General features: G+C 37.3%; 1 protein-coding gene across 5 annotated transcripts in view; it reads right to left on the reverse strand.

The window, feature by feature from the left end:
• LOC144210812 (mediator of RNA polymerase II transcription subunit 13-like) overlaps nt 1–17,973 on the reverse strand; it is a 77,182-nt gene that overhangs the window by 37,991 nt on the left and 21,218 nt on the right. For all 5 annotated transcript variants that reach the window (XM_077737718.1, XM_077737721.1, XM_077737720.1 and 2 more), the window contains one exon: nt 15,081–15,318. In XM_077737718.1, the coding sequence (XP_077593844.1) occupies nt 15,081–15,318 (238 nt within the window). The remainder of the gene's footprint in view (nt 1–15,080; nt 15,319–17,973) is intronic.

Raw genomic sequence — 17,973 nt, forward strand, 5'->3', positions numbered from 1 at the left:
AAGGGTAGTAGTATAATATTTTTTTTCTTTTTCCTTTTTGGGGGGAAAATTATTGGATTTTAAGTCGGTTTTCTAGTAGGTGGGTTTGCTTAGGATGATGGACACAGCAATTACTTTCATTCATTCATTCATTCATTTTCACACGCGCCTAAACTAACCAGGGTCATTGGGGATGTACCCTATCCCAGTGAACTACAGGCACTAGGCAGTGGTCACCCTGATTTGGTGGCCAGCCAATCACAGGGTACACAGAGATGGACAACTATTCACACACAAAGAGCAATTTAGATTGTTCAACCAGCCTATCCTGCACGTTTTGGGGATGTGGGAGGAAACAGGAGTACCTGGAGAAAATCCATGCAACCCCAGAAAGAACATGCAAACTCCATACAGTAAGGACCCACTTGAGATTGAACCCTGTACCCCAGAACTGTGAGGCGGATGCGCGAACTACTCATCTGCCGGGCCGCCTGCAATAATTTTATTGATCAAAAATATTTCAAAATATGGTAGAAAACATCACATTGTTCATTTAATTTATTATAACACTTCCAACATCACTGACTATGGGAATGGAGTTATTGTTTGCTAGAATGTATTCTACGATTGATTGCTTTTGTTTGATGTCACAAGTACTTGTCTGTTAAGCAATTTGGAGCAGCTATTATTGTCAAAGAGCTATATAGATAGTTAAATTGAGCTTCTGATTGCAATTCATCAGAAGATTTTATGATTACTATATCCGAGATCAAGGAACTGTGACAAGTAATGTCCAACTTCATCATCAAAAATGCTATGTTCAATAATGCTTAGAGAATAACAGAGTCGTAATGACAAATCATAACACAAAAAGTCATACAAACATGACACCAATACTGTGTTCTATTTATATTGCTTCTTATGACAATAGGGTCAGTTTTTATTGAGGAAAAACACTCAATCCAATTTCATGGTAACTTGTATTTCAACTATGTGTATTTGTTTTGACGACATTTTATGCCATGCAATCAAAATAAGTCTTCACATGAAACATTTACTGCACAAAAAAATGTTTGTCATCTGCTAATTTTAGATGACAAAAGTAATGTTAGCTTTCTGTTCTTTTGCGGTTGATTTTATGTTCCTTATTTACTTTTAGCTTTTCCTTTCTGTGTAAATTGTTGTTGTGTTTGTCCATTATTTCCACCTGTTGTCGCATTCCCTACATATCTCAGCCTATCAGCTGCCTTGTTTGTCACCCACCTGTTCTCCATGTCTCCTTAACCCATGTCTATGTATTTAAGTACGCTTTGTTTGTTTATTTAGTGCTGCGTATACGTCAAGATTACGTATGCGTCCAAGGACATTTGTATTTTTTGGATCCCTTGACTATGTTTGCACTTTTTTTTGTCTCTTTAATCAAACTTTTCAAGTACCAACCATCCTTCCCTGCTATTGGTCCATCCCCATTTAAAAGCATGCTTGGCAGTACAACATCACAAAGCAAATTTAGAAACAATCAACTGGGACAAAATTCCCCAAATAACAAATGTTGAATAAAACCAATTCAGGTTTTGGTTCCGTAAATGAACTGTAATAATAACAAATGAATGAAATAATTGAGATTGCATTGGGATTTTGTGAGACACAATAAGCAAGAGCATGTTGTAGTCTTCATTTCAGTAAATAAAGCTGCAAAATTACATAACCGAGGAGCAGTACACTAAAGGGGGAAATCAATAATTGAAAATAGCACAAAATCCAAACATAAAACCCCCCTCACTAGCACTACTCAAATATTCACTGAGCTTCATGCTCAAATAAAATACAGGATGTTGGACTTTTTACACATTAAAAAAATGAATAGTGATAGTCATCTCAGTAGTTAGAGAGCAGATTGCATGCAATAAACTGTTTAATTGATTAAGTATCACAGTCAGTGATAGCATGGGAGATAGTGTGACAGCATGTCGACAGCTCAAATATATTATTAACTAGTTATTTTCTGTATTAATGCAGAGTCGCTGATGCAATTAAAAATGCTGAAGAGAAGCAGCCGGGGGAAAAAAATGATGCCAAATGTATGTCAACTCTATTTTGTTGTGTTTCTATGTTAGCGTTTGAACAACACCGACACTGTCTTTCCCCCCCATTTCACTCCCTCATAATTTGACAATCACTTTCAGTGGCTTTATACACACGTGCACGATACACACAGAAACACACAGTGAATCGTTTTGATGTTTGGCATGGATGAAAAGTGTTCTCCCATTAGTCGCTAGTAATAAATAAATGAACGGGACGTGGTGTCTGTGCTGCTTTTTCCCCCCACATCGTCTAGAAAATCATCTCGGTCGCATTTGCGCCTGCACAAAAATCACGGCTGCCTTTTTGAATTCCACAACTCTGAGATTGAATAAATAATATATATCAGTTGAAGTGAGAGAATCAATAGAAGTGGAATTCACCCAAATAAACTCTCAAAGTATCGTGATTTTACAAAATGTGACATTGTTCCTTAAAGCCTTCAGCTCCATGTCAATTTGCCCCTTAAAATGAATAGTGGTGCCTTAAGGGTTGAATTATTGTTGTTGTTCTTGTAGACATGTTCATGTGTCCAAATATGTATCTCAAATAATCTTTTCTGACCAGAACAAGAGTAACTATAGCCATCTCTGCACTTTTTAATAAAGAAAATAGCTCTCTATTAGGCTTTCTTTATAGAAATTGACTTTAACAATATTACTATAGTCTTACACTTATAATTTATCTTAATCTCAATCATAGATTTAAATATATGCATTTGAGTCTTGCTGTATTGTATTATCCACATACTGTCTGACAATCCATACTAATAGCAAATGTTTATGCATTCATTTAGCTTGTTTTTTCTTTGTCTGTTGCATTTGCTCACTAACTGTACTTTTACTTCAAAGCAACGCATATTTAAATGTTTAACTAATTCACCAAGTGCATTAATGAGGTTAATTGAATTGCATTAATTGCTCCCATACAAAGAGAAATTCAAATTTGTACTCATAAACAAAGAAAAGGACAGTTGGGTGAGGCTTAGTATCTCAAATGCTCATAAATCAGATAATGACATCATCTCGAGGCAATATCGCAACAGCGAAATCATGTATTTAATGACTTCTCCTAATTTATAGCGACAACTTGAAAAACAGAAATAGTAGTAAATTCACATGATCATATATTTCAGGCTGCTCTGTCCTGCATATAATGTTGTTGTATGTATCGGCAATCCATTTACTCTTCATCCATAAATCTTCTCCTGCTTATAAGAAATTAATTGCAAGGTGTTGTTGTTGTTTTCCGCATGATTAGTTACTTCACGAAGGTTTATTGTCTAGCTAAACAAAACTAAATGTATGCTGTCTGGTAAGTAGAAGTGTAGATAGAGTTAGGTCACAAGCTTGGTCAGATAGCAAATTACATTTGTAAGTCACCACTGTTATCATCAAGCAGCTTGATGATCAAGTGTACTTAAAGACCAATTTCCACTCTGCATCCTAAAATACAAATGCATATCAGCTCAAACCATAAAAAAACAGATAAATTCTGCAGTGTTTTAATGACGGCATCGAGCAAACCACAGTAGGTACCATTCCATTCACGTCGGGACTGTTTACGGTGCCTTTACTCTTTTTATCTAAATTTGCTGAGCCTGCTTTCTATCACCATTGAGATTATAACAATGTGCATCACACTCACAGTCACAACATTTTATGCTTGACTTTTATGATATTGCCACTCCTCGAAAAACACAGCGTCTTTTGTCTCGCTTAAATTCAGTCTGCGTGTAAGTGTCTCTTTGCTCTATGTGAATTTTTATTGTCAGGTTGCTATTAAATATCATGTACAATTACAGTAAAAAAGTGAAAGTCTGGCATATCCTCTTTATGGCCTAGGTAGCCAACACATCATCGCTTAAAAAAAAAAAGTGGTACTCCAGCGAGATTTTGGATTTATATTTTGGCTTATTTACAGATAAGCTACTACGAGTGGGTATTGCCTCATATCTGGCGATATGATTCATATCACGATTCACAGGTCGCAATTAGAGTCAATCCACAATTATTGTGATCACTTTACAAAGCTGATCAAAATGGATATAGAAGTACACTTATATCCATTTATTTCTGAAACATCATTCAGCACCAAAGTAAGTTGTTTTATGTTTGTTATGTGTTTCATTACAACATTTTATAGTCCAGATCTGGTTTAGTGCAAAACTGCTTAATTTGAGGGTTCTATAAATGAAAAAATAGACTAAAGGGTTTAGAACAGATCAATACTGGCCGGTTACTTGAAAAAAATGGCAAGTCAAAACTTTAGCTTGAGCATTAATGGAATACCAACCACCACATGGTCAAAAGACAAAATAATAACTATAAATAAATAGCCATATAAATTATGCAACTGACTATCAAAACATTATTAAGTAAATCAACATGACGAGTAACCCTAACACAGCACAACTCCCAAAAACTTAACTTAAAAAAATAATAATTAAAAAACAGGTGACTACAGTTGATAATAAGAAAAAGCAGATAGACAAATGCTGAAATTGCAATAAATAAGAATGAATATTTGAATGAATGAGCCAACCTCCAGAGAAGGCAAGAGAATTTCAACACAGCTGCTTTCACTGTTTGTGTGAATAAGAGCCACAAGTAAATGGGTGCTTATGAATAAAACCGAAATAATAACAAAATAAAAGCTATAATTTCTGTGCAGTTGACCCTCATGGTAAAACGCAGACACTTGAGCACCTCATTAGAAGTGAATGAGGCTTAAGGTGGGAGGCCGGGTGGCTATTGAGAGGCTTAGTGGGACTCCACAGGGCTCCCTAACTGCCACTAGAGGGGGGAGTGGAGAGATTGACAGTTTAGCTGTCTCTTTCACCCTCTCCTCCACCCACAAACTATCCCCAAAAGAACAAAAAGTGGCGAACTGGAGGGCCCTCCTGGCTTTTTCCCTAGCAAGGACCAAGAAGCACTTCATTCAAGAAGGGGATGAATCCGCTCGGCGCCTACACGGACCGCTTATGATCCGATGGCACGGTTCTCAGACCAGATAAGTCGTAAGCGGCACCTCCATTCATCTTTATTGACACATAAGGGAAACTTGTAGTGGTGTGGGGGTAGCACCTTTTGATTCCTCTTAGTTTTCCACAACTCAGCCTTGACAGCAATAGAAATCAAGCACTAGATGAGATCAGTGTCAATTATTCACAATTAGTCACGGCATGACCGGTTTGTGGAAAAATATAGCTTTGATCCGATCACTGGTTTAGACGATCTGCCAATACCGAGTACCGATCTGATAACTTGACAGTTTTTTTATAATTCTATATTTGTTTATGTTATTTGACTATTTAATCGTGGTGATCATGTGATAGGACCGCAGACTTCCCTAATTGTTATACAGTGGTACCTTGACATACGAGCAATTCGAGACACGAGTAAATTTTCGAGCAAATAATTATCTCGAGATACGAGACATTTTTCGGCCAAGACATGAGGCTTTTTATGATTTTAACGCACTGTCTTTTTTGCCACATCTCTTTCGTGTATAACAGATATCTACGAGCACTGGGCATCACTCGAATGGCGTAGCGATCGCTAGTACGAGGAGTATATATTCTCGTTGGCAAGTGGTCGCGCATTATTTTATTGTAAGGACATTTGAGTGCATCATTTTCGGAATATTTTGAAGGCAATACAAAAGCATCAATAGTGAAAGTCAGGGTGGAGGCGGGGCAAACAGCCAAGGGAGAAGAAAGGTATAAAAATGTAAAAAAAATTAGAAGTAAATTTAGTGTAAAGTTAGATTAAATATATGTTTGAGAGTCTGCATCATAATCCAAGTTCATTTAAATTTGTTTATGTTATATTACAATTTACCGGTGCAAAACAGGCCTGATTTCCAATCACATCATAAGATTGGCGACATCCCTAGAAATGACTAATGAAGTTTTTGCACAATCACAGAACAAGCTACTGTACTCCTATACAAACAAAACAACTGTGGTAAAACCTACCCTTTACAAATACATTTTTACATTTGCACAAACATGTCTATTTCAGCATGGCAGCTTTAATTGATAGATGCTACTTGTTAAAATATGCAATTCCAGTGCAAACCAGCTTCATTGAAAGTATTGATTGTGTGGCTACAGCAACAAAATCAGCTTTTCTAAGCTGATAAAAAAAGAAGGAGAGAGAAAGAGAGAGAGAGGGGCCAGGGGAGAAAATCAATTTGGCCGCAGTAGTCGCTTGATGCGGTCTGAAAGGCCACACAAACTGCTGATATAATGTCCTCAAACACCAGGAGGAAAGCTCACGACTGTTATCTCATCAAAACCATAAAGGCATGCATGGTTCGGCTCATGGTATTTACTAGAAAATATATAATTTGGCCATAACAACATTTTTATTCTGTCGTTCAAACAAAAAACAAGTCGACAGTCGTACATGTTGCAAGCTTCTTTAACAATAAAACATCAACAAAATGAATTTGTTTGGAATAAATGTGAATGTTTTGTTATGAGTTGTTATTTTTCAATTACTTTGGGCATCAGTTAATGGAGGGTGAATGCTTTTCCGTGGATTGGAATGATAACCTCAAGCAGCGTTAATAGCAGCAAGATCTTTAATTTTCTCTGCTGACTTTTAATTCATGGCTTTGCTTGGGAATTACTTACAAAAGGATTATAGGAAATTCAACTGTATGCAGTGGTTAAATATCAGCAGTTAAAAGCTCCTTTTTTTAGCTAAATAGAGCTGTTAATGTTTATTTAACAAACTAATGTTTTCATCTTTCATCAAAACATATCCCTATTCCCGAGTAAATTGTGTTGAATAATCCACAGTGTGTGAGAATAAAGTCAGAATTCTAAGAATAATATCAGAAATCCGACCCTTTATTTTCAGGATTATGACTTTCTCATAATTTTGACTTTGATTTCAGAATTCTGACTTTACACTCCATCTCTAATCCTCTTCCAAAACATGCCCATACATATAAACTCTTATTTTTTGTAGAAATTGTGTAAGAGATATTAATTTTCTAAAACTGAACTCATTCCATCATCATACATCATCCTCCGGGAACCAGAGGGTTTTTTGCAACCATACGGTTAGAAAAAAATAAATACATCCCCATTTATTAACAGCAAAACATTTTTGCCAACTATGTGCACCAGGCGGACACACACTGGACTGGTGGCCAGCCAATCGCAGGGCACAAGGAGACGGATAACCAACCACGCTCACATCCATACCTAGGAGCAATTTAGACTATCCTACCAGCCTACCGTGCATGTTTTTGGGACGTGGGAGGAAACCAAAGTACCCAAAGAAAGTCCACACAAGCCCAGAGAAAACATTTGAACTGTTGTTCTCATCCCCTCTAAGTTCTTCATTACTCCACAGCCTCTGTTGCACTTTTCCCTCGCCTATCAACTTGGGAGTCTCGTCTACTACATAGTGCTACACATGGAAATTTCCTCCGCACTGTAATATCTTAAAAAAAAAAAAAATTCTCCGTCTGTTTACTTCTTCAACACTATTTTTGTCCCACTTTGAGTGGCTCTATCCCCCACCCTCACAATACAGATCACACATACACAAAGCAGTCTTTCTGTCTGTTTTCTTTTAAATAAAAAAAGAAGGGAGAGGAAAATATATGTTTCCTCTCTACTACCCGCCCCCTTTCTGCACACAGCTGGGAAACTCCACCCTTACATCTCGTCACACATATCCAAGGTCGAGGGTCAAGAGGTCACAGACCACGCCCTGGCAGCCAAAATGCACAGATACAAAAGGAGGAAAGGAAATCCAACACAACTCAGGCTATTTTTCTTATACACATTCCACCAACAGTACCTCCACCACGAGAAAAAAATTCTCGCTTCCTATACCTTGACTGAACATTTGCTGTTTAGAGATGAACAAAGTGGTCACACATTACAAGTGTGACGTTACCCAAAATAAACCAGGAACAGGACTCGCAGTCTATTGCATTTGATAGGCCTCAAGACAAATCCCAGATGTTGCCTCCCCATTCCTCAACCAGTCTTTTCTTCTTTTTGGAAACACACCTCCTCTTTCTCTTCTATTTCATCTATTTACATATATATCTCTTCCTCCCTATGTCACTCCCCCTCCACCCCTCTCCTTGCCCATGTTTTTTTTTCCTCATTTTTAGGGGGAGGAGGGGTCGATTTTACTCATGACTCACGCATTCATTTACCAGCTATAGAAACGAACGAGTCAACATTCCTCATTTTCACCCTTTTCTTCTCTTTTCCAAGTGTCTTACTACCGCTACAGGTTTTGAGTAGGTCTTGTCCCTATTGAGGCAGGCGACGACCTAGTTCCAGACTTCAGAAAGAAAAAAAAAATGAAAGGGGAAATTATTCACTCCGTCTGGTTAAGTTGAGCTCCGGTGAGAGCTGTTCCTTAGACAAATCCGATGGGACCAAAGAGGAGCAGGCATTGATTGGCACTCGAATACCCCTCCAACCCAAACACCACCCCCACCTTTTATTTGCCAAGCACGCTAACATCACACGGAGAAGAGCCAAAAACAAGATAGACGAGCAAAATAAGCAAAACAAAGACTGAAAAGAAGAGGGAATGAGAGGATGAAGAGTTGAGGGTGGTAAGACTGGAAGAGGCAGCCGTCACAGGAAAGAACGGATGCCAAGGAAAACTTGTTGACACAAAAAAAAAAAACAGCTCGGGAGGTGTTATGGATATGGGCTAGATTTTTTTTCTTCCTTTTAATCAAAGCAAACCTTCTAAACAAAGAAGCTAGTGAGATATTATAAAGAAAATGCAGATTTTGCTCTGAAATTGAGACCACACAGTGTTGCCCTACTTTCAAATGTCTCTAAATACAAGATATTAAAAATAAACACTAATAAAATATAATAAATGATAAGGTTTTGTTCTAGATACAAAAATGAGAAAATCAAGTTTCGAAATGCAAAACCTGAAAAAAAATCTGTGGAAAGGTAGTCTATTGTATCAGTTATATTCACTCAAAACACATTGTCTATTGCATTCTATATTCATTGTGTCTATAGCTGGAATAAAAAGATTTAGTCAATACACCATTACTAATTATGAAATTGATAGTATTTGGATAACTTGAGTAATTTGCTGTCAAAATATACCATACAAATTTGCTTATCATGTTCAATGGATCAATTTTACGGTAATTGTCAACTACGAGTGGAAAATAAACAATTGCGATGAGCCTCGCGGGTATGTCAATGTGATGTTTGTAAATCTAATTATCTGCAGCTTTATTTTCATTGTCACAATAAAAAAAATACCCAAGAAAAAAAAATGATAACCTACCCAGATACACATTGCACAGAATACCTTAATACAAAAATTCTACTCTAATGTAACATAAATATATAGTACAAGCCAAGCTAAACCCATAATCTGAACTCTGTAAGCACACCAGACTCCCTCATAAATGAAATGTACTGATTTAGACAGCCAGAAATGATATGCCACAAATATGCTTAACTCCAGAAGTATATGCCTTTGTAAACTATGCCTAGAATCCCCCAAAATAAGACCTTCTAAACAACACTTCAATACACAGACTTCATAATGATAACCTTTTGCAACACATGCCATAGTTAGTCAATTCCAAAACAATAAAAGCATTACCATTCATTTCAATAAAAATAGATGGTTTGAGTTTTACTTTTAATTGCGAGCATGGCAACAGAATATATTGAACTCTTATCTCAAGGTACCATATTATTCATAAGCTTTTTCAAGTAATCCCCCCCAAATGTGCCAGCAGTCTGCTAACATCATTTTGTACTAAATCCTGCTAAATTCACAAGAAAAGGATCCTTTATTACATTTTTATCAGTAAATACCCTTTCCACCTCACACAAGGCATATAGACGTGTATTCTCAGGAGCAGGCTTTTTTTGCAATGAATAATAATGGCTATTTCTCTTTTAAAACAACCCCCTGAAAAGCTCATTTTCATTGACTCACTTTTTATTCCAGTTCCTTATTTTTTAAATGACCTGTGGGTCCCTTTGCCCTTAATCTCTAATGCCTTACAACAAATTCATATTCACCAATTTAATGCAAGTCATAACCTTAAATGCCTGCTAACGGAAATTGTGCATTGGGAGGAAAGAGGTATACTCCACAAGTGAGGAAACGCACCAGGAGAGTAAAAGGAGTCATGTTGGTAAAAGTCATAAAATTTCACTCAAATACGAAATACAAAATTATAGTAAAAGGCACCAGAAAAAGAAATACTCAACTTATATTCTAAACCCAGTGTAAATCCATTCTATGTACAGAAACAAAGATCTGGACTTGATGAATTTGCTTAAACACGAAAATATCATGTCACACCTGAGTATAAGTCGCACACAGCTAAATGATGCACAGCAGTATAAATTACAGGTGCGAGATCAATTCCCGATGGAGATGCATGAATGAATTAAGTACTAATTCCAACAAAAATCTGTGTAAGTATAGGAACAAAGATCTTTAATCCATGCATTTACACAAACCTTAAAAAAATATATAGTTCAAATCACTAGAAAATAAGCACTTAAATTGAGTTCTAATTCCTGAAAAATCAATTTAGGCATTGTACTTAATTAAACCCCACACCAACAAAAAAAGTAATCTTTGCATTTCTCATTGCTTCTCAGTAAACTTGAGTACAGCGATGCATGCTGCAAAGCCGCTGCTATTATGCACACAGCAACGACATAAAATTACGATTTCCAAGCAGCTACTAAAGTCTATTCTATGGCCCTCTCAGCTGTGGGAAAAGGGTAGACACATTAACATTCGTCCGGACCACCATTAAGCAAAGAGGTTAAAACTTGCATAGGCATTTGGTCCCTCAACAACTGCTACTTCGCTGCACTTCAAGCAAAACACTTCATGCACCACCAATCTGAGGATGTGATACTGCTATTAGGTGGACAGGTGCCATTGCCATTGTGTGTATGGTGTGTGTGTGTGTGTGTGTTTGAGTGTGAGTGTACAGTGTCTATAAATGCCGCATCTGTTCTGCCTTACAACAGCAAATTAACGAACGTCTTTATTTGGCATCTTGCTGTGATTTAGATTAGCTGGTTTACTTTTTTGGACTACACATCCCACATTTATTGTGTGGACAGAAATAAATGGATACTTGGTCATTACACATAAGAGAGTGAATGTAGATCAATATTTGGTACAATTTTTTAAAGATAAATCAGCATCTGCTGTGGATTGTGCCTTTAGGGATGAATTTATTTTTTATCATTTTTTTAAAAATCCAGTTCAGTAGACTAGCTCTGTTATATTTCCCTTTTTTTTCTATAACACATTTGCATTTACCTTCAATTAAAAAATATGTTAGGAATAGTGCTTATTTTAGTATTGTATGTTAATCTTATCTAACCTAAGAGATTTAAATTGAATCCTTATTTGCGTTCGGTTTTATCGTTCTATATTCAAGTATAGCATTGTTGTTGAAATTGAAGCTCTGCTTCTATGCTAAATTTCATTCATAGTTTTTTAATAACTTGTATTCCATCCGCAATTAGGTTTGGTTGTTACCCATTAGCTGAATAATGGCACAAAATGGCATATGCAATGCCGATTAGCGTGTCCCATGTCAGATCAATTGCATTTAAATGCTTAAAAGATCTCATTGGACCACAGCTGAACTATTACAATGAGACAGTTATTGAAATAGATGGATAATAGATAACATATCTCTCCTATTTTGATGAAATATTCATCCTGATGATGAATCATCTCATTACCTGCACACACACGTTTGTGCGTGCGTGTACACTTTGATGACGTTGCACAATAAACTAAAAAAAATATGCTGGGTTCTCTGCGACCTTGCAGCTGAATAAAAGTGCTTGTGTTGAGCAGAAGATTCAACTCTTATATACAAAAATATTCCACTAAACAATCATTCATTCATTTCCTGTTCTCCTTATCCTCACAAGAGTCACGGGGGTGCTGGAGCCTGATTTTGGGCACCAGGCAGGGATACCCTGAATTAGTGGCCAGCCAATCGCAGTGCACAAGGAGACAGAGAGCCATTCACGGTCAAACTCAAACCTGGAAAGTCTGGACCAGGGATTGAACCCTTGAAACAAAATAAGTAGCCTAACCTTGTCAAAGTTAGGTCTTGACATTACAAGACATCCGTTTTTAAACAGTAGTAGGGATTAAAAAAAAGGAGTGAACCTATCCCATCAGCATTTTAAAAGAGCAACGTCATTTAAAAAAACTTCTGTGTGAGTTCATTCATGTTTATGACTAGCATTAAAAATATGTCGCTCTTTCTGCAGGTATGCTGGGCAACATGATGACTCAGCCTTCAATCCATACCTTTTGATGCTTTTCTTTGTTACTCATCCATTAAAATTCAGGGCATCCAATTTAAAGACACTACTTAGTGTAAAGAAAACAGTCCTTAAAGAATTGCTATTGAAGCAAAGACAATATCAAGGAGTTGGAGCAAGCCAGAGGGTGTGATACTCCATCCTGGCTACTCGCAGTACTGGCACTATCTCAAAGGCACTGTTTATTTAGACTTGAGCACCAGTCAAGACATTGATCACCTTCAAACAATAGCGAAGCTCTCAACGTTTAACTCCATGGCTACTCGGCACTTCTTCACAATAGCGCATTTGCTGAGCGGGTTCACAGAAAGATTTTGCAGTTTTAGGATTTTCAAAAAAGTTTGATTACCCGTGCCCTACATGATCAAGCAGGTATGAGCCAATCAAAATAATAAAAATCATTATCTCTTTGATAGCAGTTTTGTTAATAAGAAAAAAAATCTGGAAATTGCTTTATCTTTTTATTGCTTAAGATGCAATATAACTGATTGGGTCCATAATATCGTATTAAATCAATTGAAGGCTTTTCAGTTGAATTGTGGCAGGCTTATCGTCAAAAATCAGGTTGTTGTCCTAAGTATTGATATTGTATCATGTCGTCATGGGATTGGTGATTTACAACCTCATGTTTTTTTTCCCCCTTTTAGATCTGGTCTTACTAGTCCTTGGTAAATGCCAATTGGTAATGCTTCATTTCTGATTTACATAGTATTAAAGGATTATCTAATTTATTTAACCTCAATGCATTTCAGCATGAGCTCCCAGTTGCATTTTACAAGTAGTACATAGTGTACATTCGAAGGAGCAAAGCAAAGAATTCTCCCATGAAAGCCTAATTTGCGCATGAGCACCACGCTGAGTTGATTTCTTCATCCTTCGCACTTCCAACAGACTATTAGACGACTAGGGACCGTGTGTTGGCAGTGGTGTCTCTGGAACAACAATATCAACGTACAAAGGACCTCGCTGTATTACACATGCTGGAACAAAGGGCTTTAGCTGACATCTGTCAAGCATCCGCATGCAGTGACTTCAAAGCTCTTTTCATGGTCAATTCTCCCAATCGCGACAACCTCTGCATCTACTCTTCCATCTTTTTTTCCCCCTCTTCTCTTGTTCTAATGAAAGCAGAAGCAAAATAATATAATCCCTCTTTCGCCTCCCCCGCGCTCTGTCTTCCCGAGGCTTAGTCGATATGTTGGATTTCGACACACGTGCGCGGCGAGATAATGCAAATGTTTCTATAAATAGGGGCAATAGTGCTGACAGTAGCAGCATCCCAAGTGCAATGATAGCTCGGTGTGGTTCTCGTACATACGTATAGTCTGTTTCTTCATAGCAATAGTACCCAAGAAGCATATAAGCACTTGAGTTGCAAGGCAAACACATTATGGAGATGTGCTAAAAGAGTCTCAAATAAAGGACTTGTACACACAAAGCTCAAGCATGTCTTAAACAAACAGGACAAAGGTTGGTGAGAACTCGGGAGCTAACACCTATTGTGTTTTCAAAAACAAGAGCACATTAGTGCCATCAGTGTGCATTAAATAGCACGGGAAAAAAGCAAACACTTTATGTTACCACTCCAATTTCAATGATATTCAATTACCGTATTTTCCAGACTGTAAGTCGCGCCTTTTTCATAGTCTGGCTGCGGCTTGCAATTGATGCGTTTTTTTTCTCTCTCTCTCTTACCACCGTCAGCCTGTTATGAAGTGTGTTTATTTTTAGGTTATAGTTCCCTAACTGGTGCCTATTGCAACTATTGTAATCCATTTTACTATTACTTTAATGTGTGTTTGTTGTTGATTTATAATCATTTAAAAAAGAATGCACACCGCAGTGCAACTTGTATATATTTTTTCCTTTTAATTGTGTATTCTTTGGCTGGTGTGACTTAAACTCAGATGTGACTTATCATCCTAAAAATACAACATACTACCGAGCAAGGGAAACGAATCTGAACTACAGTGGAGCAAGGTGGATGACTGGTAATTCCAAAGGCTTACAGTACTGAGGCCAAGGGTACAATCCTTGGCTCTGGTCTGCCTGTCTGAAATTTGCAAATTCTCCTGTCTCATATCTTAAGTGTATTGTACGCCGATTAAACACTCCAAAATATCCACGACTTTAATGGCTGTTTGTATTTTCATAGTGGAAGTGACAGAAAAAACGAGAGAACCTAACAAACAAACAATACAAAAGTGTAAATATACTTCTTATAAAAAAGACAAAAATGTGACCATAAACACCAAAATGAGCCAAAGTGACCATCTTTTCAAAAGTGAGTTTCTCATAATCAAAAAAAGTACAATTCCACCTTCCATTGTCATATAAACTAATTTGCTAAACTTCCAAAATGAGGATAAAACAGACTTAAAAATATTTTCCAACAATCATTCACCTGTTCCTAGCAACCAGCATGTTAGTCTTAGTAACAGTGACCCTTGGCCAAAATCAAGGACATAGTATCCAATAAATCATTAGTTCTGGCAACCCATTTAAGTGTATGACGCACTTAACTGCTCCTTTTTAATTCCCTAACTGAACAACCAATACATCCAAAACTTACTCATAACTCAAACTTTGGATCGCAACACAAAACCCCCCAAAAATGTTAAAACAATCAAGCAAGCTGTGTCGTGTAAATAACACTCACCTTCCAGTTCATGATGGATGACGTCCGACAGATTGGGCTCATCGCCCCACCAGAAAATCCAGAGCTCCTTGGCGTCGGGCTTGATCTTGCGGCGCCACACGCACAGCAGGTTGGCTTGCACGCAGCGCATGAAGCTTCGCAATACTGGGTCATCCTGGGCGGGCGCGGAGATCACTGGGCCGTACTCGCCGCTGCCACGGAAGTTGTAGCAGCGCCATTTGATACCCGTCAAATCCGCCTAATGGAAAAATAAGAGGTGGTGATTAAGGCATTATTCAACATTCATTCATTCTTCTCATTAAAATGCAATTGCAGCCATTCATCTTTTTCAAGTTTTTATATTAATGGCTCAAACAGGCAGCGTGTAGACCCTCATAGAATGAATCTCTAAAGGTAAATCAAGTTTTTTTATATATCCCTAAATCCTAAAAAAAATATTCCAATGCTAAAAATGACAAACAAGGTAGCTTTTATATGTCTGGGGTATTTAGTCACTCATTCATTTTTAAAACCATTACACAATCCCACGTATCCCACTCAGGAACTGAGACTAGAATACAAACATACACCCAACTGCAAGACCCCCGCTTCCTTCCCCTTTACAGACCACTTATTCATTGTTTGAACTACACGTCAGCAAAACCTTTCACATTATAAATTTATTGTAATGTGCTTTTCCTTTTCTGTTATTCTGATGTACATGTTTATGCTTTTAATTATTGTATGTACAGTTCACTGTAAAAATTCCCTTTATGTGAAAAGTGATACTCATTGACATATCTACTTTGCATGAAAGTAAATGAAGAGGTGTACTTATGCAATCGATATATTGACCCATATAGCCATGTAATATTGTTACACTATAATTTGTAGGCTTATATTACTTATTTTGGGCGTACTTTTTGTTGTTTTTGGACTGAGAATCCAAGAGATACTATATGTTGGTCTGCCTAAATGTGCACATCTTACACTAATAGGTTTTGTAGGTTTTAATAAAACTGTTTTTGAGATGATTTTCAAAATCCCTGATTTTTTTTTTACTGGCGTTACACAATCTTTTGAATACATTTGACTGTTTGTACTGTCGTTAGTAGCTTAATTGATTTAAAGAAGTTGCAGGTGGTCTATGATGTTTGCAATTTAGTAAAATTGTTCACTTGCCAGAAGTCTTTTGCCTTCAAACGGCATTCTAGTAGTGTATTTATTTTCCTACACGCAGGATGATATATTGCAAGCACTGAGCATGAATCAATAACTTGAGTGCAGTGAGGCTTTTACATTGCAATAGCACTGTTGTGTTTCACATGAAGGAAAAAAAAAACATCTAATGCGATCAATAACTCCTCGGAGGACATCCAATAATGGTTGGATACTTCCTGTTCAAAATCACATGTGCACCCAACATCTTGCTGTAAAGGGACAAATGGGCAATGAAATCATGGTACTGAACGCAAAATAAAAACTGTAAACAGAGATAATCATATGGTACAAGCCATCTAAGCACCACATATTGCTTTAGGGTGCAGTATTTGAACAGGTTTGATTTATTCAATAAAATAGTGGCCTTTGTATGTACTCAATTAGGTTTTTGTGTACGCTTGTGTGCAACTGTCCATAAAAAAAATCCTACTTCCTTAATCCAGGCACTTTTCCAGTTTACATGCTTAGAAAAGGCAAAATGTCTTGAAAAAAAGCTTCAGATGATAGTGATAAACAGGTAGAAGCTACTTCAGGTTTGGTGAAAATAAAATAAAGTGCAAGAATATATTTTTAAGAAGTACTTTACCTAATAGAATAAGGGTGAGCAAACTTTTCCAGAAAGGGCTGCAGTGGGTGCAAGTTTTCCAACATAGAAGGGCAATCAGTGGATTGCAGTCAGGTGATTCTTGTTTCAGCAGAAACCTCATTGGTCAAAGTGTCTGTGCTTGGATTGGTTGGAACAAAAACTTGCACCTACAGCAGCCCTCAAGGACCAGTTTCCCCACCCCTGAAATAGAATAATGTCCAATGAGGACATCAGATTTGACATAAATACCTTCTTTATGGGATGGGCTAATGTTATATTTCTTATATCAGGAGTGTCTTTAGTACTTTCACCATGCACTTTTACACACACCATAAATGCATCTGAACACTAAAATAGATCATGTTTGGAATGCTGTCTCGAGTAAATACACTCAAGGGCAAGTCCACCAACAAAAACATTTAAATATTTAAAAATAATTTACATAATCTAAACTTAGTGTTTTCTCTAGCAAATGTTTTGGATGGCATTTCTCCACTTAATGTATTAAATTGTGTCATGGATGATTGGATTAAACTGAAAGACTTGACTTTTCAGACCTTCTGTGATGCGGAATCATTAACTTAATCATTATTAAAAAACTGGCTACAGTAATTTTAAAAAAAATGTATTGCCCCATTTTAAGATGAATGTTTAGTGATCCCTGAATGTCCCCTCTGCAAACTCCACGATGGAACAGACGGTCTACGCCACTTACTTGACATGGAAATGAGGGATAATAAGTTCTCCTAAAAATATTTTTAAAATTGGGGGACTTCTCTCATTCTCCCCCAAATAGATTGCACCTCAGGCAGTTGCCTACATTGCCCATAGCAAAAAAAAGTGACCCGGCAGGAGACAATGCCTCTGCAACGTCTTGGATTTGCACAGCTGCACGTCAAGCGCAGCCGTAATTACAAACGAGTCCCTCCGATAATGACAGTGTGTGTAATGGGGGATATAAACATTGGTGCTGCGATAAGCCCTGCCCTAAAATTAGCCATGACAAGGTCAAGGATGCAGCTTCTTCCAAAGCCAGTGCAAAAAAAAAAGAGGGAGCGAATGAGAGCGAACAAGAGAGACATCTGCTTGCACTGCTGCCTCGTCACT

The sequence above is a fragment of the Stigmatopora nigra genome, chromosome 17 (assembly GCF_051989575.1).
Source record: "Stigmatopora nigra isolate UIUO_SnigA chromosome 17, RoL_Snig_1.1, whole genome shotgun sequence".
NCBI lineage: Eukaryota > Metazoa > Chordata > Actinopteri > Syngnathiformes > Syngnathidae > Stigmatopora > Stigmatopora nigra.